The sequence below is a fragment of the Ostrea edulis genome, chromosome 7 (genome assembly GCF_947568905.1).
Source record: "Ostrea edulis chromosome 7, xbOstEdul1.1, whole genome shotgun sequence".
Lineage (NCBI taxonomy): Eukaryota > Metazoa > Mollusca > Bivalvia > Ostreida > Ostreidae > Ostrea > Ostrea edulis.
In genome coordinates, this window is record NC_079170.1 from 4,108,854 (window position 1) to 4,135,738 (window position 26,885).

Genomic DNA, 26,885 nt, shown 5'->3' on the forward strand with positions numbered 1-26,885 from the left:
AAAACCACTGATATTAATCTGGATAGTTCAGTGGTTAGAGCACCTGACTAATACAGGGGTCTGAGGTCCAATCCCTGGTCCTATCATATCGTGGGAACGAAGGGCCTTGGATTCGATCCCCATTGTGACACCAGTTCAGCCATATCTTCTTTTCCTTCCCATTACATTGACATGTATATAAACATGTAAATATATCACAAACTATCCTTGACAATTCAGTTTAATATGATTACACTTTGTTTGTTTTGTAGGACGGTGGAGATTTAGATAAGTGGTGTGATGTTATTGATGGTAAACAGAAGACTGTGACCTTGAATCTGAAGATCTGTGATGAAGACTGGACGTTTGGGGTCACTCTCTGTTACAGTACTACAAATCTAAGTAAGTACTCAGTAATAATGTAAGACTGAACTCTGTATCATGTTTATCTAATATATACATTGTAAAATCAAACACATATTGAATTAATTCACAAACAAAATAATGTTAAACTCACAAACACAAGTACATGTTACACATCACAAACAGAGGACTGTAATGTACACAGGGCTGTAATTAACACAGGGCTGTAATGTACACAGGGCTGTAATTAACAAGCTGATGTAATTAAGAAGTAGAAGGAATTAACACAGTGCTGTAAGTTACTCTGTGATTAGACATGTAATTAACACTGTGTTGGTAGATGTAATTAACACTGTAGAGCTGTGTAATTAACACTGTGATTATAGATATTGGATTTTCTTCACTTTAGCAGTGAGATTCTCAGCCACAAAGAGGTTGTCTCTGATGTCCACACATAAACCTAATGGATCTTCTAAATCACAGTGAATGTAACGGAGGAACTGTCCGTCCTGATCTAGGATGTGGATACGGTGATTGTTATAGTCTGCTGTCAGGATGTGACTCTGGCTGTCTGTAGTGATGCCGAATGGAATAAATGATTGCTTGGTATTAGAGGGATGACCAGTGTATCTAAATCGGAGTTTTCCTGACTGATTGACCACCACTACTGCACTAGCTCTACAGTCAGCCACACAGATATCCAGGTTCTTGTTCTCACTGAGGTATTTAGGGAATGTATCAGATGAGTAGAGAGGACGACCCTGATCATCAAACTGAATGCTTTGTTTCTCTGTGGAGCCGGAGTAACGCACGACTTTGGATTGTTTTCTATCATCACTGATCATGGTAACCAGGAGATCGTTACCCGCGGTACAGCAGACATAGCGAGGTCTCCACCCCTGTAGTGTGATCACGGTCTGTATCTGTTTATTCTTAATTAAGTTTATAGTTTTAGTTTTATAGTCAGTATAAACAAGATCTCCGTCCCGTGTCACTGCTATGTCTGTTGGTATTCTCCCTGACTTGTTTTGTATTGATGTCAGTAATTTACTCTGGAGGTTGAGCAGCTTCATGGTGTCGTTATTCCCGCCTGTCCAGACTTGATCTTCACTCAGACAGCTAACACTGTATAGTCTGCTATACCCAGTGTCTATGGTGGCGGTGACGCGCGGCTCATCAAGCAGTGGTTTGACTGGAGGAGACGATACAGCTTCTGCTGACTTCATTGTGTCGCCATGTTCTGTGTTAATGGATAATGGCGACAGAGAACCAAACATTTCATTGAGCTGATCTTTGTTTATTTTCTGAGGAGAGAAACTCGGTAATGTAACTCGGACTTTAGGCGGTAATGTTCTAAATTGGGAATTCCTAGATTTGTAAGTAGAGGTTAAGGAGACGTCATTGGATTTTAGGATTGATTTCAAGTCGGACATGATCTGTTTGAGTTCCGCCATTTTCTGTGTGATTTCTTCTGTATTTTTATTTAGTGCGTCCAGATGTTTAGTTTTCATCTCCGCAATGGCGGATTTCTGTCGGTTGACAATGGCGGTAATCTCCCGGTGTAGGATTTCTCCTTGTTCATCGGCATCTGTCGTCAGTTTCCCGTATTTTGTTTCTAACTTGGCTTTCTCGGTTTCGACATTAGACGCCATTTCTTTATATCGCGGGTAAATTCTTGTCTCGAGTTCTTCTAGATCTTTTTGTAAACTTTCTGTTTTAGCGCTGAACTTTTCCAGAATATCTGATACATCGTGACCTTTATGTTTTCCAAATAAGGCGCAGGTAGAACAGACAGGAACGCCACATTTTTCACAGTAAATTTCACAGTGTTTATCGGCGTGGTCTGGACATTTTGGGTAGTTAGGAGTATACTTTCTGTGTAAAAACGGCACGACATTGTGTCTTTTAGACGAGTCTGAGAGATGCTTTACTGCACAGTTAACACAGAGATTTATATTACAAAGTTCACAGTGACTCTGTAGGGGGACAGTTTCACAGAGGTCACACAGTAGGACTTCCTGAGCACTGCGCCGGGGATGCATTTCTGATGGCGGGATCACACGAGAAGTTTACTGTTGATTAAATAAAACCGGAATTTCATTTCAAGATGTTGACAGATTAAAACAATTAACGAAATATAATTATAGTATGATATAAAACACAGCAGTCATTACTATAATAATAATTTAGTCTCACCTTAAAATCCAACATGGCCTCCCTGTTCTTTCGACCTTCCGTCTAGTCCTGAGAATTAAATACTTGTGCGGCGTGTCAGCCTGTATACACTATCTACGTGTTATCGCTTGAGTAAATATATAGTTTTAAAGTTTGCTTTGACCTAGTTTATGTTGGGTAGTTTTGCTAACATTTACGATTAGCAATATCCATTGGAGGGGGAGGGGGTTCATGCAGTAGACCTCCGTTTTGGTACTAAATACATATTTGTGTTTTGATATACTTTTTTCTGTTGTAGAATGAGTTGAGTGGAATAATGAACCTCCAGATGTCTATGTACACATGTATGAATAAACTGTTGTACTCGCGCATGCGAGCTTATCCTATATTATGTGTTCGAGTTTTATTTCCTTAATGTTTTAGGATTTGTTGAATTAGTGCAGGGGCGGATCCAGAAAGTTTTGAAAGTGTGGGGTCAAGGCGCCCCAGCATATAATTTCCCCCTATGTACAAAGTCAGTATACCGGTAGAGTTTCCCCCTGGTCGGGAAAACCGACCTGGTATAGAATTTCCCCCCTCCGGATTTCGTTTGTTATAGTTTAATGAAATAGATATGCGCTCATCAATATTACGACATTCATAAAACAAAGGAATATTTTTTGAGATGTTGAATTTGGGTTTACTCGCTGAAAACTTTGAAATGCACATTGTAAATACAAGGTCATGGTCAATATCATTAGGATTTTTCTTAAAAGGTCGACTAATAGATATACAATTAAAATATCTGAAAAGTAAAATATATGAACTGCACAAATAAAAGTAATTTGTTCTCGTTTATTTAAATTTAAAATTTAAAAAGCATTAACATGCCAAGAAATTCTTAGCAAAATCTCCTGTATAGAAAAACCGTTATAAATCAGTGACCACAATTAAGAGATAAACGACGGCTATTATTAATCAGCATGTAATATGGTCCTATTGAAACCAAGGAATTCAAGACCGGGGAGGATTTCTTGGCATGCTTCTCCCCAACTTCACTATTTCAAATGTTAGATACTAGAAAATAACGACAAAAGCTTGAGATGTCTGAATACATTTTGATATACCATTACACGTTTTGAATAATTTCCTTTTTTTTTAAATACACAAGATCCTGCTCAAAATTTTTTAAAAAAAGATAAGAAGAATTCCTGGGTTTAGATAAGCAAGAGAATTCTAGTAATAGAACTGGAAACGGATACATAGCTAAAATGTAAGAAGGGGGGGGGGGCGTACTGTCATTTAAGAGGAAATTCTATACTGGGACGGTTTTTCCTAGGTGGAAAATTGGGCCCGGTTTAATTCTTCCTCGAGGGAAATTCTATACCAGGCCCATCATCTATCCCGGGCCCGTTTTTACGGAGGGAAAGTCTATGCGGGGGGAAATTCTATGTTACAACACCGGCACTATAGTGAATTACAACAGGGATTATGAAAAAGAACTTCCTTCCAGTGATTTATTATACGTTCTGGGGTATATAGGAATCACTCTGTCCGTCCGTCCGTCTGTCTGTCTGTGCAGATTCGTGTCCGGGCCATAACTTCTTTGTTCTTTGACTTAGGCATACCATACTTGGCACACGGGTAGATCACCATGGGACGATGTGTCATGTACCTTCATGACCTCCATATAACCTTGACCACAAGGTAAAAATTAAAGGTTTTTACAATGGATTCGTGTCAGGGCCATGACTTCTTTGTTCTTTGACATAGGCATATCATATTTGACACATGAGTGATTCACCATGAGACGATGTGTCTAGTATTTTATGACCTCTATATGACCTTGAACTTTGATCTGAAGGGCAAAATTGTTTATAGGGTTTTAACATAGTCATACCATAAGACATGGGTGTAAAACCATGAGACTATGTGTCATGTACATTCATGACCTCTTTATGACCTTGACCTTTGATCTCAAGGTCATAATTATAGGTTTATGCCATGGATTTGTGTTCGGACTATATCTTCCATTTTCTTCTACAAAGGCATACCATATTTTTACACTCAGGAAAGAGGTAATTTATACCTATTCACAACACCCTTTGGGAGATTGGGGTAAGCGGGGGGGGGGGGGGTATTCTTAGTGAGCATTGCTCACAGTACATCTTGTTTCATAATGATCTGTTTGCCGTTATATGGCGGATCCAGACCCCCACCTTTTTTTTTTTTGCCGCGGAACAAAAATTTAAGGTATTCAATTTTAACGAACTTTGAGTCTAAATGATATGAAAGGTGGATACTTGCATCATTCAAATTTATCAACAACAGTATATCATTTAAGGTAGCTCACTACACTAAAATTTTATTTAATGGCTCGTTAATACACTTATGAAGTATGGTTTCACCATTGAAAGAATGAAACAAGCTTTCAATTATTTTATATGATTTTTCTGTAATTTTCCCCGGAATGGTAATAAAGGTGTTTTGTTTGCAAATAAGAGATTCTTGAGTCCACATTTCGCTGTGATTTGGTGTTTGATATGAATATCTGATAAAACATGCCTAAAAGATTCAGATATAAACATTCTATTTTTTTTAGAAAAATATCTATGAAAATTTAAAACGCTATTTGCTAAAATAAAATTTAATCTACGAATAAAAAATCTTCAAGAAACATGTCAGAAAAGATATATATCCAAGAAATATATTGTAAAAAATAATTGAAACGAAATTATTAAATGTTAGATATAATCACTATATTCAAACTGGGGAAAAAAGTACCGATCCCGATCAAATTTGTTAGAAATCGTTAATTTAATTATATTGTTGCTGATTGTATGCACTGTTCATCAAGAAATTAGTTTCCTTTATAAAGGACAAGGTACGGTTTTAGCCAAAATCTGCCCTGAGAAGAAAATTCACCAAAATACTAAATCTGGTATTTGAGAATGTGCCATTTATGAAAATGACCACTGTTATGCTTTATCTACCATATCAGCTGTAATATATTCAACGGAAAACTCTATATTAAACTGACGACGTCACCATCAACTTCTCTACCGTACCGGTCAATTTGACCGGTGGCGCGTAAAAACAGGGCAACGCAAAAGGAGTGCCTCTAAATCTTTGAAACTACGATCATAAGATATATGATCCATATATCATATTTTTGGAAATTTACTCTATTTTTGACTATGTAAAAATCAATAAAGTAAGTAATGCCATTAAATAAAAAAAAAAAGCATTTAAAGTGAAGGATGGCTTCGTCTAAATATGACGCAACGCTTTTTCGCAAGGTCATTTCCCCCCTCGATATGATTTTTTTAATTTTCCTTATGAATTCAATATTTTTTATATTTTTGAAAAGCATATATTCCCAGCTTTCAGAAGATATAAAAATTATTTTTAATGCCTGGCAAAGTTATAAGAAAATAGCAATTTTTTGCAAATGTACGTTTTCTTACGATTTTATTTCTCAATGTTTAAACATATAGGCGTTTTACCTATATTTATATATGGAAATAGGGAAAGTAAATACAGCCTGTAAAAGTAGAGGGAATTTCCTTTTTGATGGGCCCTTATTCGTGTTATAATTCTCGGTAGTTTTTATATTACGATAAAATGAAATTGTGACATGCTGCGCGGTTTTCTTTAAAATTAGCGACAAAACGTCGTCGCTAAAAGCGATCGACGCGCGTCGCACAAAAAAGTGGTGAAAACTATAAAAATTTGTATTGTCCTCTTAAATTAGTAAATTCAGTACCTTTTGATACAATAAAACAATATACACATATGTATGAAATAATCAACCAGGTATTTTCTGCTTTTTAAAAAAAAGCATAAAACGAATATTGGTATATAATAGTTACACAACCTACATGTAACTTCATAAAACATCTATTGAGAATGTTACATCGGCAGAGTAAATTAAAAAAAAAAAAAAAAATACTTTAATTTCAGATATAAACTTTATATTTGTTCGGAATAATAATAATTTGACAATGCATCAAATTCACTCATGGATGCCATCGTATTACATCCGAGATCCTATGTTGAGTGCGCGAGACATTCGAGGAGTTCCGATTGAGGAATGTGCTACACGGGCAGATGAAAACAACCTATGGTCTCGCGCGAAGTGAGCGGAATGAAAGAGACGTATCCGGTAAATATCATTTATCCGGAATGCTAGTGCGCAATGGCGGCAATAAACAAACGAAGCTAAGCGAAGACATTGAACGAAAAACTTCTTTCTTTATTTATTTCTTACCGTTATAATAGATCAGTGAAAATGATGGACAACGATCAATCGCATAAATCCCATGAAGAATACAAAACTGAAAGTAGGGCAAACAGATCTCTGGACATACCAGAGCTGAGGTGAGATAAGGTAAGTATAGGGCTAATCTAAGCTGATGTTATGAATGAAATGCAAGACTTAACCCAGCCTACTGGTTTCACAATACCATTACATCGAAATGATCATTGTATTTTCGTACAATCCCGTTTCAATATTGACATAAATGCTTTAGATATAAGACATTGATTTGGGGGAGTGGACATCGGGGGGGATGGGTGTAGGCTAAAGTGTTAAGATGAAAATGGGAGGCTCAAGGGATGTTATCAAATTTATCAGATATAGCATGTATACCAGAACTAGTAAACACAGTGAAAGGTGAAGATAACAAACAGTGATTAATCTCAGTTGGGCAAACACAGACCCCTGGGCACACCAGAGGTGGGATCGGGTGCCTAGGAGGAGTAAACATTCTCTGTCGACCGATCACACCTATGTTGTTGGACTGAGAATGTTGTTACTCACTCTTAGTGGATTAACTAACATATAATACTAATAATATACTATCCGTTAGCACTGTCTCTTGCTGTTCTGACATTGCAGTTTAGTGTAATTTACAGATACAGTTCAACATATAAACTTTATATTTATTCTCTATACATGATGTATCTGTTCATTCTACATGAGGCTGAAGTGGATATATTTTTAGTACCAACTCTTGCTGCCTCTTGTTGATGTATCAAGCATCTTATATATTGCATTAGGGATAACACACATGTATCAACTGGGTACTAATGCTTACATATAAAAATGGAAATATACTAATGAGTGTATTACTCCAAGAATTACTCTTCACTTTAGTCTAGTCAATCTAGCAAATCACCTCAAAGTAATTGCAACAGAAACAAACTCGACGGAATTTGTTAAACAAAAGCGTGATTAACAACATACAAAAAATCGGACAAAATCGGACAATGGGAAATATTTAAAATTTAGACTTAAGATTGATCGATCCTCATATGATGTCATAGGTTTTTGCAAAAATCTTAATAAATTTAACTTTGCACATGATAGAAATATATCTTTCTAAGGAATGCTATTCAATGGATATAATAAAATATCTGGTAAACTAATAATACTGAAAAAGTTTATATTTTCCATAGATAATCAATTATTTATGATTTTAAAAATGTTGTTAAGGGCAATAACTCCTGTGCTGGGATTTCCTATACAGGATGTCTATTATACATTGGTTTCCCTAATATCCACAATTAATCTATACATATTTATGAATTAGCAGTTATTTTAAAACTGTTGATATTTAAATTTTGTCATTTCAACAAGTTTTTATCTATTTTTATTATTCTGTTTAACGAAAATGTGTGATTTTCTGATGTTGATGTATACTTCTGTTTTTGTATGTCTGACATCTTTAAAAAGGTGATGACATATACATTTTCTTTGGTTATTAATTGAATTAAACTATATTGAGTAGAAATTAATAAAGTTTTTCCACTTTTAACCATTAATATTGATAAGTCACACGAGGATGGAGCTACCTTAAATGTTTTAGTAAACCATCGATATTTTGTGGTGTTTACGGCACGCCGTACACGTAAAGGGGAGTAACTTAACTGTGACAGTCATCGGAATAAAGTTATACACGACAATCTAAAGTGCATGTAATAAAAAACGCGATTAAACAGCTTAACAGTTGTATTAAAAAGGTGATTTTAAAACCTTCTATATACATACAATATTGCTCAGCATCTTATATTCTTTGCCGACTTCCATTCCCGGGGAACTTTCGCGAATAAAGCTTCAAAATATTTTGTTTGACCCTCTACTGAATTAATTTTAATTATAAAACACAATATTTACTTTAGAAGTTATGAATAATAAATTATAAATGAAATCTTAAAGAATTAGTGTCAATTTACAAGGGGGAATTACGGTTGTTAAAAAAGAAAGTATGGAAAGCCATTCGGATTAAAAGTTTCAGTTATTTTGTATCTTCATCATTTGAGCAAGCGTTTTGTATTAAAAACTTTTATAAAACTAAGTAAGTAAAGTATTTTTGCTTTTCTTTTTCAAATTCAGGTTTGGGGAGTCATTCATGGGTAATAATGATGATAATAAAACATTGATAATATAAATAATAAAAATCAATGTAAGTAAACACTTGCGCATAGTATCATGATTTGATGTAAAATCGAGTAGTTACTCTTTCTAATTAGTCTTGGGCTCACGACCTGCGGAACCATATATCCTAGCAGCATGCGAACAGCGCGCTAGACCGCCCGACCATCTATTCAAGACAAAACTTGTTTTCGATGACGATGGAATTTTTGCCACGCTGGCACACGATCATTGAGAATGGAAATGGGATTATTTATCGTAAATTCAAGAGGATCTGTTGTACTTGTAAAAACATGGACTGAACTGTACTGCAATTACTCAAATGATCACTTATATAATTATCAGGCACGTAGCAATAATGGCTCTACACCTTTTATCATTACTTGCAAAGTTGATAAATTTTTACGTACAGAGGTCGATTTTTAGACAGATTGGTTGCCCTCCCTCCTCTTTTTCTTTTTAAAAAAAAAATAGCATTGTCGTGAACTGTACACAGTGGACGTGTAAAATTGAACTGAGAGAACAAACTTACCCCCCTCCCACCACCACCACCACCACCACACACACCATCAAGGATTTTTATAACTTTGGATTAAAATTTACTTGTCAATTTTCAGGCAATATTGTGAAATTATCTTCACACACCCCTTTTTTGTACGATGCTGCGTGCCTGATTCATTTGCTTTTAATTCTATGTGTCCATTGTTTTTTAAAACAGATTCTCGGTATTAATTGCACAATAATTTGGATAGAACTAAACATCAAATACGGCTATAACCCCCCCCCCCTCCCCCCTCTTTCCCAAACACTAGAACTTGACGAAGTGCACGTATTAAAGATTTCTTTATAAAATCGAAGAAACTGAACCTTGTTTCGTCATAGATGTAGTACAAACTGTTAAAACTCAGCTTAATAAAGAATTTGGTAACGTAAGCTTTACTATACACTGTTTGTTTTAAAATACTACATGTATTTATGTGAAACATAGGACCGGAATGGTAAGCGCGCCTCCAACTTCCGATGTAAGGGGAGTAACTGCAAAAATGTCGGTCATCTTTTACAGACCATTTTTGAAGGGGCACTTGTTTTGTGTTAACAGTTTGTTTTAATGTATAAATCTTCATGTGGTAACTCATATATGCCTAATGGACAGGAAAAAGTATTTTCTTCCAAAATCCAGTTTTTAACGATTTTTGTTGGAAAATGAAGATTTCAGCCCAAAATTCGGCAAGGGAAAATAAATATTGGTGCAGAAAAGTTTAGTTGTGCATTTGGAAGTTTTATTCTTAAATTTATAAGATCAATGTCATCTCTTCTATAAAACAGTCATTTCCTATCATTTCCAGTTTTTCACTATTTTTGTTTCAGAAAAAGGTAGGTTTTCCTACCTGAAATGGTATTTTTCATATATATTGCCAATAATCTATATATCTTACTTGTTGAGCAGTTTTTAAAATAAATCCTAACTTCATTTTTTTTATTGGTAGACTCAAATGTATGACAAAATGTGGGTTTTCTTCTTAAAATTTCAATCTTTAACAATTATATTAAAAAAAGCAAGATTTTACCCAAAAATTACAGTCAAGGAAAGAATATATTCTGCTGTAAAAAAAAAATAATCGAACATTTCCAGGTTGAAATTTGAGATATGAAACTTATTTTTACTGTATGTTACATAAAATGGACATTTTCTTCAATTTCCAGTTTTTAGCGATTTTCATGAAAAAACACATCCTTTTACCCCAAAATTCCAATTTTCCCATGGAAATACAAAAGCCGATTTTTAATATGTTGTTTGCATGTGTTTTCTTGCATGAATAATCAAAATTTCATTTCTGTTGCAATTAGTTTGAGGTTTTGCTCATTTTTGAGCTAGATTGACTAGACTATGGGTATTGTCTGTGAACTGTAGATCTACCCAGATTTAATAGATTCAATAAGAATTGAAGGTCAAAATCATGGTGGTAACACAAAGCCACTAAATACAAGATGTTCGAGGCTTGTTAAATGGAAACAAATTATGAAAATGATAGTCTCCAACAATATCTACATTTAACTCATATGTGAAATCTGACAACATTTTCAATATTCAGACAGATGGAAACCAATGTAATTCAGACGAAAAGGGAATGCAACTCAAAATACCAAGGAAAAACAAGAAAGGCCATTGTGAATCAGCAGCTGATGTCCTATACAACCATCCTTCCATGACACATGCAATGGGAAGGTAACAGCTAAGTATATAAATTGATATTAAAATCCCACACTCGTTCCATATAATGTCCCTTGAACATTACAAGTATTTACTTATTCCAAATACATGTACATAGTTTAAAATAAAATCAGAAATTCTAACATTTTTTTTCTTTTAAAGTTTAATTTCAGGAAACAAAGCCTACCTGAAACTTCAAAATGACGTTTCCAGAAAGCTAAAAATCAACAAAAAATGGCTAGTATTGTAACTAACACCTTACAACCCAGATTTCATTCCACTGAAAAGAAAAGGGGCAGAGTAAGAAGTTTTTATTAATGAAAGATAAATATATGCTGAAACATCTTAAAAGATATATTGTTAGCTCACCTAAGCTGAAAGCTCAAGTAAGCTATTTTAATCACCTTTTATCTGCCGTATGTCTGTAAACGTTACACATTTTCATCTTCTCCAGAACCACTGGGCCAAATTCAACCAAACTTGGCGTACATCATCCATGGGTTAAGTTTGTTGAAATGAAAGGCCATGTCCCCTTCAAAGGGGAGGTAATCACAAAAATGTAAAAATAGGAGGGGAGTCATTTAAAAATCTCCACAAGAACCACTGGGCCAGGAAATTTCAAATTTACATGACAGCTCTCTGACATAGTGCAGATTCAATTTTTTTAAATCATGGATCCGAGGGTAGGGTGGGCCTCAATAGGGGATAAAGGTTTTACATACAAGTATATAGAAAAAATCATTTTAAAAAATATTTCTTGAACTATTTAAGCTAAGGCTTTTATATTTTGTATATATACATTCTTTAAGAAAAGTTCTTTCATGTGATGTAACGGTGTTCAGTCTTGAGACTTTGACCTGGAAGTTTGACCTACTTTTGATAAAAATCTGACCTATTCAATGCAAGGTGAAGATAACGAACAGTGATCAATCTCATAACTCCTACAAGCAATACAAAATAGATAGTTGGGCAAACACGGACCTCAAAATATCTCAACTATTTAAGGTAGTGATTGCAAGGCATCACGTGGTTTATTCATGTAGTATCTAAAAAGAGGCTATTTTCGCTTGCGATCCCGGAATACGGCAAGCGCTTAAACATCAGTAATAATGACAGACGATGGACACAAAAACTTGCAGCTAAAACCAAGCACAGGGTAAAGTGAAAATATGTTTAGAACTATAGGAATGAAATACAATACAAATGAAAAATTCTTTATGTAACTAATTATCTTTTAAATAATAGTCTTTAGGCCCTAAGTCTCCAAAATGCATATACCCCCCCCCCCCCCGTTAATTTTCAGTCTTACAGCATGTAAATTTAATTCACAAACCACTAGGCCTATATTAAAATAATGATATGCTATGAATTTCATAACATGTGTATGGTGTTAGTACACATAAATCTGGAATACTAATATGTAACGTGGATGTTAAGAGAAATCAAAAAGTGTGTATTCTAAAAAGCAGCACTGGCTGTTATCTTTTTCTCAATTTATATCACTTACTCTTTTTGTTTCAATCTTAAAAACCATCTGAAATACATGTACCATTTATTATGGAAAGTCGACAAGTGGGGATACCATGGCAACCGTAGCGTCACAATTCGTGAAAACCATATATTATATTATAATTTCACAATGAGTTACAGTTATTGTCAACTACAAAATATGTAAAAATAAAAAAAAATTCATAGATTCATTAATTTTCAATGACCCATGCAATCACTACCTTAAGATAGAGCTTTCATATTTTGTATAAAGATTTCTTATGGCAAGATCTTTTGTATCATACCATGATCAATTACCTTGTGACCTTGGTCTTATCCAGAACAGCAAGATCATGTCAATCATATTGGTATTGAGGCATTTCTGTGTTATGTGAATTCATTTTCAGTAATGTTGTGATCCTTTTGGGCTCATATAGGCTGGGGCCACAATATGGGATCAACAGTTTTCATGGGAATAAAGATTGAAATCTTTTTAAAATCACAACAACTTTACAATGGCAGGGCCGAGGTTACCCCGGTGAGCGATAATGCTCTTTTGTACTGTTTACGATGCATGTATTTAAAATTTATCATGGGGTATATTTGCATTTATTTTTTCAGAAATTTTGCATGTCCATGTCTTGGAAGGTGACAAGGTGGGAAGTCAATAGATGCTTACCAGATCAGATGCTTGCAGAGGATACTGGGGATAAAGGCAGAAAATGATGAAAAAAGTGGCAGACAGGGCGGACATGAATGCAATAAACAATGAGCTGAGGAGACGGTGATGGAACTATATAGGACACGTGCTATGGAGGGGAGGTGACAATGACAGTGAGATGGCGTTAGGTTGGACACCAGGAGTCGTATCCATAAACATTCTTAAGTCCTTAAGCATATACTTAAGTATGAATTTCTTGCTTAGCAGGTTGAGATTTTACTTAGCATATTGCTTAGCAGAATGCATAAAACTTCTTAACTCTTAAGTATATGCTTAGTATATGCTTAAAGTTAAGCATGGTCTTTACTTGTCTTAAGTTCTTAAGCATATTGCTTAGCAAGAACAAAATGACTGACAGAAAACAGAGAACATTCAAACCACGAATTAATCCCTTAGAATCAATGACAGCAGCAGAACCGCAGCACAGATTTAGATTTGATCAGGAAGGAATTGAATTTATAACAGATTTAATTCAAAATGACATTATGCCTTTGACCAACAGAAATCACAGTGTACCTGCAATTGTGCAAGTCATGGTTGCCTTGAGATACTATGCTACAGGTAAGATGCAGCTATGTAGTGGTGACAACTTTGGTCTTCACCAGTCAACGGTTTCAAGAATAATTCAAAGAGTTACTACCGCTCTTGTTCAACCAAATATTGTCAAGCGATTCGTTTCCTTTCCAATGGACCCAGGAACTATTCGAAAGCACCAGGTTGACTTTTTTGCCATTGCTGGTTTCCCTGGCGTGGTTGGGGCGATTGATGGAACTCATGTGCGAATTATAGCTCCCAGTGAACACGAAGTGGAGTATGTCAACCGGAAAAACTTTCACAGTATAAATGTACAGATTGTATGTGATGCTAGTTATAAGATTTTAGACATCGTGGCAAGCTGGCCGGGAGCGACTCACGATGCCAGAATACTGAGGGAGAGTGGTCTATTTCAGCTCTTTCAACGACGTTTATTGCCCGTGAAATGCCATCTTCTCGGTGATAGCGGTTATCCTGGGAAAGACTGGCTGCTGACACCTTTTTTAAATCCACAAGCTGGTCCACAGTCACGGTACAACAGGTAAGGAAATTAGGGCCTAATATAAATCGGAGCACTTTGAAAAATAAACACTTATCGCTTATATTACGAGAAATATTCTCATATTCTCTAACAGCACATCCATCATGATGAGGACACTGCTGTTCATCCAAATTGTTGGGGTTGCTGCTTTCGGTAAACGGTACCGAGGCATTTCGACCCAGTTTAAATTCGCTCGCCCCATTCTGCATAACAAACATAGATATCATTCATGTTAACTATTACGAAAGATACAAGTCGAATTTTTGTTGTTGACATGCGTGTATCTTTAAAACTTTAGAAAAAACATGGCTTAGGGACTAACATAGAGTACAAAAGTAATAGATTAAAAAAAAGAAAGAAAGAAAATATACAACTCAAAAGTATATTAAAAACACTAACGCATTCTGGATTCTAATATCCATCTTCATGTGGATATACTTTGGAACTGCATATTTTCATTCACACACATCTCTCTTTCTTCTCTATCTATATATGAATGTAACACACACCTCTGACACCCCCCCCCCCCAATTATTTTTCTCAAAGTATATCTTCATTTTTAAAAGGTCGCATAAGTGCACTCGCACCCTTGTTGAGAGAACAATTGGTCACTTAAAAAGACGGTTCCATGTTCTTCATGGAGAAATACGTCAGCATCCTCAACGTGCCAGCAATGTCATCATAGCATGCGGAGTTTTACATAACATCGCAAAAATGTTCAATCTGCCCCTCCCTGACGATGATGACAACGCAGAGGCTTACAATGACAATGGAAATGCCAATGACCACATGGCTGCAGATATCCAGGGTACAGATGGTCGAGCTTACAGAAATCACATTGTTTCTGCTCATTTTATGTAAACAGGTATGTGGTCACTGCGTAACAGTAAATGAAAAGATACAAATAATTAAAAAAGTACTGGCAGCATTATTTAATTCAAGATTATAGAACTATTTGATAATTACTAAATGTGAGTAAATTCGTGTCAAAGCGCTTATAATTCACTACTTGTATCTACTCCTTCAATTCTTTCAATCTGAAGTCGTATAAACTTGTTTCGGAGGGTGAGATTCTCAATTTCTAGTTCTAGCTTCTGCTTTTGCAGATGCGGGTCAATTACGGTGTGGGTGCAAACATTGGTAGGACATGCGTTTGGCTGTGGGACAGTAACAAAGTTTATTTGTTGCTGCCCATCTCCAGATTCACTGGTGCTGATGACATGGAGATCTTGAGTCACAAGGCCATCTGATTCACTGAAATAAAAGGAATCGAATTCTTATACATGGATAAAAAAAATTTTTTTTTTCAATTTTCAATCCAAGAATTAAGAAATGGTGTATAAAATTCCTGAACATACATCGTACTCGCTGTGGTTTCCGTGCTGATCTTTGGTCTGTCGAGCATTAGATATGTTGTGTCAACTGTACCAGGGATCCCACTGATACTTATATTGTTGGTACCAATAACACTCCCAACTGCTTCTGCTAATGGCGTTAAAGGTTTTCCCGCTGGTCCACCGCCTACAAAATTAAACAAAATACGCTGGTGCCAACACAAGTAATGATAAATAATGTAGTATAATTCTAATGTTATTTATTACAATTGTTTTGATTGGACAAAAACAAATCTAATCGTGAATTTACACATCAATAAATCCCAAAACGCTATGCATACGTACATGCACTCGCCTGAAAACAAATAACACAGTGCGGGAAAACTATTCAAATTTTTGAAATTGATAATACAGGGAATCAAACATTTTTTTTTTTTGGAAGAATTTATTATGTGTAAATTCTGAACATTTTACACACAAACTTAACATAAAAGTGCCTTGCACTTTTACTCCGTTTGTGAGTAAAATGTCCAGAGTTTACACATCGATAAATTCTTTAAAAAGAATGTTCAATCCTATAATATATCTATCAATCGATATTGCACATAGAGATGGTAGCAGCTTGGACCGGTTGCCTAATGGGGGAGGGGGGGGGATAATTGATGCGTTCGAATGTTGGGATAGAAGAATACTTGCTAGTATAAAAAAAATGCTAAACTAGTCAATTATGTGTAATTTCGAAATTAATGCAAGTATTTATTCTTTAGAAATAAAAGAAAATAATTCATACTCAAATGCATCAAGGAATCAAAGACTGTCTGAAGTTTGTAATCAGTGGTGGATCCAGAGGGGATCCGGGAGTTAGACCCCCCCCCCCCTTTCGTCACATGATTTTGCTAAAGAAAAGTATAAACTACGCATCTTTAAGATGTACCCCCAATTTTGAAAACCAGAATTAATTGTACCCCCCCCCCCCCCTTCAAAATTCCTCGATCCGCCCTGGTAATAATTAGATGATGAAAAATTGTTTGAAAAATTCCTTTTTAAGTGCCTGTATTGCATAGATAGGGCCAGCTTTGGGTGGGTAGTTATTGAGAAAAAAAATCACACATCATAATAATTATGTATTTTCTGTATAATCTAGAAAACACACAGCTTGTTGAACATAATTCAAATCAAACCACAAACCATGGGACATCCTATATTTATTTCTACATTACAAAGTCTTACTTATTCTATCAAATTTAAGATGAAATCACCAAGGTTGTTTTTTTAATTAGTCATTAGGTAAATTAAATCAAGGTAGATCTATTCTCATTCTGAACTTTTGTCATAATTTAGAGATTTCATAGTTAAAAAAGCAGGTGTCCGCGTAGGGCGGAGTTAGCGCTCTCGCTTCTACAGTAACAGTTGTGACCCGAGTTCGATCCCCTAGTGCCAATATCCGTACATCAAAGGGTCCCGTTGCAAATCAATTTCGAGCTTCCGTGGGTTATCCCTGTACTTTATGCATGCACATTATATTTATTTAGAAGGGTCATATCGATCAAAGGTTTTACATTATTCATATTTTTCTGTCATTAAGTTAAATTAAAAATTTCTCAAAATAGCAATGGCTTATACGTCACCTATGTAAGCTAACTTTCCACACTTACTTTTTCATGATTTATAAGGATCTATAATTCATGACCGGAAGAGGGGGGGGGGGGGCAAAAAAGGGACATAACCTTTGAATAATATTACGTCATTTCAGTCAATGACGATGCATATTTCGACATTTTGTTTACTGTTTATAACTTTGTGCAGACTGCGATATTCGAATTTGTTGAGGATTTGATTGCTGAATACAGAAACAACATATGATATTGGGCCTGTTTGGATACACACTAGATGGTACGGTAAGATAACATACAATTAGGCTACCATCGAGTGCCTAGGTCTCTATTTATTTATAAATGCGATAGTAAAGAAATATAGTTCATCATCAGCACATTACGGGGAATGGATTTAGTGCCTGTCTTGTTCGTGTATGTTTTTCAAGCAAATTTGAAATGCATACTATAGGCCTATATATACTATATAGATTTAATATATATTCGTTTACCCGTTTGTTTCACACTACGTCGTGCGTCTGCCAGCTCTGCTTTCCCCTTCATCTGTATATTGTGCCATTTCTTCTCAACCTCCTCCACCGTTCGCTTGGTGGAGGAAGAGGCATTGATGGCATCTGTGATTTTCCTCCAAATCTCCCGTTTCTTTAATGTCGTAACCCCCGTTCCGAATTTAGCTCGAAGGATACTTTTATGTTCGTCTACACACTTGCTTAAAAACAAGCATTCATCTGCTGTCCAATTCGGTTTTCTTTTCTTAGTTGTCTGTAATGACTGACTCTCAACACCTTCTTTTTCTGCCATATTTTCAAGGATCAATGCAGATGCAGACGATAAAATCGGATATAACGTCATATAAAACGACATTTGATTTTTGGTCTATTTATTTTATTAACCTTGCATAACACAAAAAATTATAGTATTCCATCATTTATTAGCGATACAAGAGAGACTTATCAAGAAAATGTTCAACTCCATGCAATCTGTGTTTACGGTAAAGTGAAAGCGGAAATGACGTTTGACATAGCAACGATAAACTTAAGCACATTGCGATGTACTTAGCTAAAAACAACTAAGCATGTTGCTTAGAGGTTTTATGCAACGGAACTTAAGAATCTTACTTAGCTAAGTATATACTTAAGAAATTTAAGTATATACTTAAGAAAATTCTTAGAATTTTTATGCATACGACTCCTGAAGTGAAGAGGGCATTTAAGAGACCGAAAACAACCTGGAGAGGAACAGTAGAAGCAGAAAGAAAGATTGCAGAATGAAGAAACTGGAATGAGATCAAGATGGTAGCAATAGAACAGAGTGGATTGGAAAGAGTCTCAGCCCCATGTGTTTTGGCATGGAGAGAACTAAGTAATGTCTAGATTGTTGGAGATAGGATGACCAGGAATATGAATGGATGTGCTGGAAACTGTACTAAGACCCTGATGTATTTGGATAGATTTACATACCATCCTGTTTTTACTATGCAAAACTTGAAAAAAAATCCTCAACTCATACTGTAGCTGACATTGTACTTATTAATATCTCAAATGAACATATTTTTAGACATACGATATCTATACTACGGAGTCCATGTACATTTACACAATGGATAATAGGTTATGATATATGTGTGGAATCTTTTCCTATGGTATGCACATGTTAGCACATTAGTTTAAATGATAATGTATATCTTATGACTATGGAAGAAAATGTGTTGAAAACAGAATATGTGTCTAGAGGAGTTGTTGCCCTTGAATGTAATTCATTATTTACATGGGGTTGAAAAATAATCCAGCACACAATAGTACTAAATGCATTATGTTAAAATACATTTATGAATGGTATAAGTGATACTGTAAATTACAGATTAATACACTTTGTGAAATCATATTATTGTTATGTTTAATAAATTACAAGGCTGCACATTTGTACATTTTACAATATAATATTCTTCACTGTGGTATCAAATTCCCTTAACCTAATTTAAGAGTTACATAGTCATTAACAGCAAGTTAATTATGATATGCTATGTAGTTTGTCAAAGGGCATTAGCTGTGAAAGTGATGACATCCTTTTTATTAAAAATTTCTCAATCGTGGTGCATTGAGTCGTTGTCATAATAGATACAACACCTCTGTATATATATTTTATTTCTATTTCATACAGGAATATGAGGAAGACCAAATTTGTGTATTTTTTAATTCACCGAAATTAAATCGCCAAATAACTATAGAAAATAATGGTTAATAGATAATGTTTTATTTTTCTCATTTTGTTTTTCTCATTAAAGTACATTTATTCACGTCTTGTCCTGAGGAGTATCGACTTATTTCACATCACACAGATTGGTCTAGTGTCTAAAAATAGAAACTTAAGTTTATATACCGTGTCCAAAATATAAAAACTTAAGTTTATACAGGGTGTCTCAAATATAGAATTTTGTCTTATTTGACATCACTCAGAGGTAGGTAGGTATAATGTAAAAGTAAAGTAAAGTGAGTTTTATTTAAAGTCGGCACTATATACATTGATTTGTCAAATCAATCACAAGCTCTGTAGAGCTTTTTAACCGACTATCACAAACATTCATGTCAAGGTCAAAGACACATAGCATGCATGTACACATATACACAGATTAACCATATGGAGAAATTCTAACCACTTTATTCATGAGCTTGATATCAGGTGATCTTAAGGTTATGAATATTCATTAAGTGCGTAACTTTATCAGAAATTATTTTACCGCGTACATTTAATTGTAATCATGGTGTAAAAATTAATTTTTAAAAATTGAAAAGTTTTGACAACACAATATTTGAAACACGAGCTGAATTTAAAAACAAAATATACTCCCCGGCACGTACATATTTGTCCACATAATATTACACAAATAGGATCCTGTTCGGTAAGTCAATGTATATAACATAGCCCCCCTCCCCCTAGACAACAACATACAGATCATCGGGCGATCCCACCTTTACCAAGCAATATTCTATCTCAAGTATTAATATTCATTTTAACTGCAGTTACGAATACATATTCACTAATAAATGTTTCCTTTATTTTGAAAATGGATCAAGTTCAGTGAAGCATCATATTTACATAAATGTTGGTTTCCGAAATCATTTAAACATTTTGTAGGTATCCCTTAGAGGGCTTCGTGACGTCAGTACAAGTGTCAAGGACAGAAAAAATCATGACATTTCTATTCATCAAACGAATACATGGGAATGACTGCATTTTCTAAACTTGATTTTCCCCATAGATGTCTCTTTGCCGAAATGCTAAAAATGCCGAAAACGGTGGTTTTGATTCAAAAACGAACTTTTTTTCAAAAATAATTCAATAAATCTGTGAACAGATTCCGGAAAAACATATGTCAATTTGTCGTTTCCGATGCTGGAATTAGTGATCGTTATTTTGTATCCGTTGCTTTTTGAACTTTTTGTGATTTTCAAAGATTCTTGAAATGCTTATAATGGATTAAATGGGGCTCTTCGATTCAAAACTTTAACTATAAATGGAACTCCGAATTTTGTATCAGTTACATGCAAGGTGAAGATAACGAACAGTGATCAATCTCATAACTCCTACAAGCAATACAAATTAGATAGTTAGGCAAACACGGACCCCTGGACACACCAGAGGTGGGATCAGGTGTTGAAAGTTGTTTCATTGAAGAGATACGAACATGAAGAATGGGGTATGGTGCTGGAAACGTGTGTTTATGCAGAGGTTAGTTTACAATTGTGATTTTACATATTTTTCTCTATTAATTGCTTTACGTAATTTGACAGATAGTTCGAATTCCAAGATGGCGGCATGCAAATTAGCCAAATGGTAAGAATTTCTCCATATGCTGTAACGACTGTTGGATGTATATTATAAAATCTATGATAAGACACCAAGAAGGTATCTACCCGGTACCTATGAGGCTCGTTACAATAATAGGGTTCGAAGGTACCTATCTATATCAATGAAGAAAATGTATAATAGTTAATACAATAATTTATTGATAGGATCAAAAACACAAGTATAGTCACAGTTCAATTGCTCGGCTAAAATGTCTTAGTAATAAAACACTGATGGAAATCCGGTATTGATCGGTGCCCGGTGCTACTAGGTGTCCGGTGTAATTAATTGTCCGGTGTTGGGTGCTACAGGTGTAGTCGTTCTCGAACACTACGACTAGTCTAATATTCTACTAGATTACAATGGCATCAGAATTACAACCTGAACTAATTTAATTATACGTAAAATCCAACCCCAACATCTATAGCATATCATGCATATAGAACATTGTTAAACTAAGTACGATATCTAAGTAACTCGGTGCAAGGTGCTTCTGCACCGACTCTAAAACTACTCCGTGCGTCTAAACTACTAAAGTCCACCACCCTAAATCTATAACACCGTCATAGACTATATATTCGATGAACAGGGATATATCATATGCATGCCATGCAAATTTACCGCTACCAAGTATACATTCATACAGAAGATATAATTAATCAATTCTAAATTCAACGCACCTGAAATGTGCGGTGACGGTGCAACTTTGCACCGAACTATAAACTTATCTAAGTTTTCTAATTTATATTAGATCCAACTAGATCCGTTGAAATAACAATAACTTTAATAACTATAAACTATAAAATATAACTAGTAACTAACTGGGAGAGACCTTGCGTGTCTCCCAGGGACAGAACCCCGAGTGCACCGACTATCAAGTTTCACGACAAGAATTAATATGAATTTCTAAGTACTCAATAAATTTACTATACTTTAATTCTCTAAAATTCCCTTTCTTGTACTATCTAGATAATCTAAATAAGCTACGTATTTTAATACTTAAAGTATTTGCTAAAATAAAGGAAATACCTCAACTTCGGTGCAGCAGTCGGTGCCAAACTTCGTAATGTAATATATTTTTGCGGAATTCTGTCGCCGCGGACTATGATTCGCGGCTTTTATATCTTGACGCAATGGTGCAGCTGATTACGTCATGTAATGTACCTAAAACTCCTAAAACATGCTTTTCTCAATAAAGTGAGATTTTCTGACTTACTAATATAATTCGTATATAACTTGGTAATTTATCTATGATTTTTAATGTCATCTAAGCATTTTATCTATAAAGTTTCGTTTCTAAAACTTGAAGTGTCGACGTGTCCTTCCTAAATCCGGAAAATATCCGTCCCTATCATACGGATTCTGTAATTATCGTGCGAAAAGCATTTCCTGTCTCTACGTCTAATGACATCCAGGTAATAAACAAATGAGAATTTCTAACACTTTTAAGTGATATCAGTCTTAAACTCTATCGGAATCATCCTAATGCAAGGTGAAGATAACGAACAGTGATCAATCTTATAATTCCTACAAGCAATACAAAATAGATAGTTGGGCAAACACGGACCCCTGGACACACCAGAGGTGGGATCAGGTGCCTAGGAGGAGTAAGCATCCCCTGTTGACCGGTCACACCCGCCGTGAGCCCCATATCCTGATCAGGTAAACGGAGTTATCCGCAGTCAAAATCAGTGTGCCAAGAACGGCTTAACAATCGGTATGAAACACGTCAGACAGCATAAAAGTATATCTCACGGGCGCAACAATGCAAAAGAATACAAAATAAAAACAAAACATTTCATGCAAGAATATATAGATGGAAGAAAGCATAGGATTCAGAGGAAGAAATAAAATACTATAAGCAAGAGTAGATGTATATAATAATCATCATCAAAATTCAAGCCAATACCGTATTGGCAATGTTTGTTGCTAATGTTGCGAAAAGTGTAAGCTGTTTCAAATAGAAAGGTGGATAAATAGTATAAGAATTTTGAAAATAATTTAAATATAATTAAAATCAATAATGGTAGTAAATTAATCGTATAAATATTTACGGTGTCTAAGATATAGTATATAGAAATTTTACTCATTTCACAACACTCAGAGGTAGGTACAGAAATTTGACTTCTTTTACATCACTGAGGGGTAGGATTTAAATATTTGACTTAATTCACATTACTCAGTAGATATAGAACGTTTTCTTATTTCAAATCACTTGGACGTAGGTTTTAAATATTTGACTTATTTCACATCACTTAGAGGTTGGTAAGTTCATGTACGGTGTTTACAATATAGGAGATTAAAAATTTAACTTATTTCACGTCACTCAGAAGTAGGTATGCAAGGTGAAGATAACGAACAGTGATCAATCTCATAACTCCTACAAGCAATACAAATTAGATAGTTGGGCAAACACGGACCCCTGGACACACCAGAGGTGGGATCAGGTGCCTAGGAGGAGTAAGCATCCCCTGTTGACCGGTCACACCCGCCGTGAGCTCCATATCCTGATCAGGTAAACAGAGTTATCCGCAGTCAAAATCAGTGTTCCAAGAACGGCTTAACAATCAGAAGTAGGTATGGGATTTTTTTCTTATTTCACATCACTCAGAGGTAGATGGGTTAAAGTCCGATGTCAAAGACACAGAATATAGAAATTGGAATTATTTCACACCACTCAGAAGTAGGTAAATTCATGTACGGTGTCTAAGACATAAAGATATAGAAATTCGACTTATTTCACATCACTCAGAGGTAGGTTTTAAAAATTTGACTTATTTCACATCACTCAGAGGTAGATATAGAAAATTTTCTTATTTAGCATCACTCAGAGGTAGGTTTTAAATATTTGACTTATTTCACATCAATCGGAGGTAGGTGGGTTCATGTACGATGTTTAAAATATAGGAGATAAAAATGTGACTTATTTCACATCACTCAGAGGTAGGTAGATAAAAGTCCCATGTCTAAGACACACAATATAGAAATTCGACTTATTTCACATCACTCAGAGGTAGGTTTTAAATATTCGACTTATTTCACGTCACTCTGAGGTAGGTTTTAAATAGTTGACTTATTTCACATCACTTTGATGTAGGTTCGAAATATTTCACTTATTTCACATCACTCAGAGCTAGGTAGATTACAGTCCGATGTCAACGATACACAATATAGAAATTCGACTTATTTCGTATCACTCAGAAGTAGGAAAGTTCATGTATTTGTCCAAGGCATAGGATATAAAAATCTGACTTATTTCACTTCACTCTGAGGTAGGTTTTAAAAATTGGACTGATTTCACATCACTCAGAGGTAGTTATAGAAAGTTTTCTTATTTCACGTCACTCAGAAGTAGGTTTTAAATATTCGACTTATTTCACATCACTCAGAAGTAGGTTTTAAATATTTCACTTATTTCACATCACTCAGAAGTAGGTTTTAAATATTTGACTTATTTCACATCACTCAGAAGTAGATAAGTTCATGTACAGTGTCTGAGACATCGATTATAAAATTTGACTTATTTCACATCACTCTGAGGTAAGTTTTAAAAATTTGACTATTTCACATCATTCAGAAGTAGGTAGATAAAAGTTAGATGTCTAAGACACACAATAAAGAAATTCGACTTATTTCACATCACTCAGAAGTAGGTAGTTTCATGTACGATGTCGAAGACATAGGATATATAAATTTGACTTATTTCACATCACTCAGAGGTAGATTTTAAATATTTGACTTATTTCACATCACTCAGAGGTAAGTAGATTAAAATCCGATGTCAACGATACACAATATACAAATTCGACTTATTTCGTATCACTTAGAAGTAGGAAAGTTCATGTATCTGTGTAAGACATAGGATATAAGATCCTGACTTATTTTACATCACTCAGAGGTAGGTTTTAAAAGTTCGACTTATTTCACATCACTCAGAGGTAGGTTTTAAAAAATTTTATTTATTTTACATCCCTCAGAAGTAGGCAAGTTCATGTACAGTGTCTGACACATAGATTATAAAATTCTGATTTATTTCATATCACTCGGAGGTAGGTAGGTTCATGTACGATGTTTAAAATATCGGAGATAAAAATTTCACATCACTCAGAGGTAAGTAGAAAAAAGTCCGATGTCTAAGACACAATATAGAAATTCGACTTATTTCACATCACTCAGAAGTAGGTAGTTTCATGTACGATGTCTCAGACATAGGATGTATAAATTTGACTTATTTCACATCACTCTGATGTAGGTTCGAAATATTTCACTTATTTCACATCACTCAGAGGTAGGTAGATTACAGTTCGATGTCAACGATACACAATTTAGAAATTCGACTTATTTCGTATCACTCAGAAGTATGAAAGTTCATGTATTTGTCCAAGGCATAGGATATAAAAATCTGACTTGTTTCACATCACTCAGAGGTAGGTTTTAAATATTTGACTTATTTCACATCACTCAGAGGTAAGTTTTAAATATTTGACTTATTTCACATCACTCAGAAGGAGGTTTTAAATATACTTATTTCACATCACTCAGAGGTAGGTAAGTTCATATACGGTGTTTACAATATAGGAGATTAAAAATTTGACTTATTTCACATCACTCAGAGGTAGATTTTAAAGATTGGACTAATTTCACATCACCCAGAGGTAGGTTTTAAATATTTGACTTATTTCACATCATACAGAGGTAGATAGGTAGGTTCATGTACAGTGTTAAAATATAGGATATACATGTAGAAATTTGACTTCTTTCACATCACTCAGAAGTATAGAAATTTGACTTGTTTCACATCACTATAATTACAGTGTATATCAGTTATCATTCACAGCAGAAGTTTTCACACATCAGGATCTTTTTTTAAATATCAGACTCTCTTTCAGCACATCAGTTCTTTTCACCACATCATTTATCTTGCACATATAGGACACGTGCTATGGAGGGGAGGTGACAATGACAGTGAGATGGCGTTAGGTTGGACACCGGAAGGGAAGAGGGCATTTAAGAGACCGAAAACAACCTGGAGAGGAACAGTAGAAGCAGAAAGAAAGATTGCAGAATGAAGAAACTGGAATGAGATCCAGATGGAAGCAATAGAACAGAGTGGATTGGAAAGAGTCTCAGCCCCATGTGTTCTGGCATGGAGAGAACTAAGTAATGTCTAGATTGTTGGAGATAGGATGACCAGGAATATGAATGGATGTGCAGGAAACTGTACTAAGACCCTGATGTATTTGGATAGATTTACATACCATCCTGATTTTGCTATGCAAAACTTGAAAAAAATCCTCAACTCATACTGTAGCTGACATTGTACTTATTAATATCTCAAATGAACATATTTTTAGATATATGATATCTAAACTACGGAGTCCATGTACATTTACACAATAGATAATAGGTAATGATATATGTGTGGAATCTTTTCCTATGGTATGCACGTTAACACATTAGTTTAAATGATAATGTATGTCTTATGACTATGGAAGAAAATGTGTTGAAAACAGAATATGTGTCTAGAGGAGTTGTTGCCCTTGAATGTAATTCATTATTTACATGGGGTTGAAAACTAATCCAGCACACAATAGTACTAAATACATTATGTTAAAATACATTTATGAATGGTATAAGTGATACTGTAAATTACTGATTAATCCA

General features: G+C 34.9%; 3 protein-coding genes and 1 long non-coding RNA gene across 4 annotated transcripts; 2 read left to right on the forward strand and 2 right to left on the reverse strand.

Moving 5' to 3' along the window:
- Positions 1 to 411: 411 nt before the first annotated feature.
- Positions 412 to 2,884, reverse strand: LOC125656987 (E3 ubiquitin-protein ligase Midline-1-like). The gene is made up of 2 exons (XM_056143073.1): positions 2,539 to 2,884; positions 412 to 2,414 (listed from the first exon to the last, which is right to left on the reverse strand). The coding sequence occupies exon 2, from the start codon at positions 2,382 to 2,384 to the stop codon at positions 723 to 725; it is 1,662 nt and encodes a 553-aa protein (XP_055999048.1). The 5' UTR covers positions 2,385 to 2,414; positions 2,539 to 2,884; the 3' UTR covers positions 412 to 722.
- Positions 2,885 to 6,819: 3,935 nt separating this feature from the next.
- On the forward strand, positions 6,820 to 11,442 carry LOC130047708 (uncharacterized). Its single transcript, XR_008796534.1, has 3 exons — positions 6,820 to 6,886; positions 11,026 to 11,159; positions 11,307 to 11,442. It is a non-coding gene; the product is annotated as an uncharacterized LOC130047708 (long non-coding RNA).
- A 2,258-nt stretch (positions 11,443 to 13,700) lies between these two features.
- Positions 13,701 to 15,289, forward strand: LOC125677745 (putative nuclease HARBI1). The gene is made up of 2 exons (XM_056142902.1): positions 13,701 to 14,428; positions 15,049 to 15,289. The coding sequence occupies exons 1-2, from the start codon at positions 13,701 to 13,703 to the stop codon at positions 15,287 to 15,289; spliced, it is 969 nt and encodes a 322-aa protein (XP_055998877.1).
- A 13-nt stretch (positions 15,290 to 15,302) lies between these two features.
- LOC125677746 (myb-related transcription factor, partner of profilin-like) lies at positions 15,303 to 18,176 on the reverse strand. Its single transcript, XM_056142903.1, has 3 exons — positions 17,867 to 18,176; positions 15,787 to 15,949; positions 15,303 to 15,682 (listed from the first exon to the last, which is right to left on the reverse strand). Exons 1-3 carry the CDS (start codon positions 18,174 to 18,176, stop codon positions 15,424 to 15,426), a joined length of 732 nt encoding a protein of 243 aa, XP_055998878.1. The 3' UTR covers positions 15,303 to 15,423.
- Between the last annotated feature and the right edge of the window lie 8,709 nt (positions 18,177 to 26,885).

Coding starts and splice junctions, on each gene's coding strand:
- LOC125656987 (XM_056143073.1), bottom strand. CDS start 2,384: ATGCATCCCCGGCGCAGTGCTCAGGAAGTCCTACTGTGTGACCTCTGT.
- LOC125677745 (XM_056142902.1), top strand. CDS start 13,701: ATGACTGACAGAAAACAGAGAACATTCAAACCACGAATTAATCCCTTA. Junction 14,429..15,048: donor CCACAGTCACGGTACAACAG/GTAAGGAAATTA, acceptor TCACTTAAAAAG/ACGGTTCCATGTTCTTCATG.
- LOC125677746 (XM_056142903.1), bottom strand. CDS start 18,176: ATGGCAGAAAAAGAAGGTGTTGAGAGTCAGTCATTACAGACAACTAAG. Junction 15,950..17,866: donor ACGTAGTGTGAAACAAACGG/GTAAACGAATAT, acceptor TTAATTTTGTAG/GCGGTGGACCAGCGGGAAAA. Junction 15,683..15,786: donor GAAACCACAGCGAGTACGAT/GTATGTTCAGGA, acceptor CTTTTATTTCAG/TGAATCAGATGGCCTTGTGA.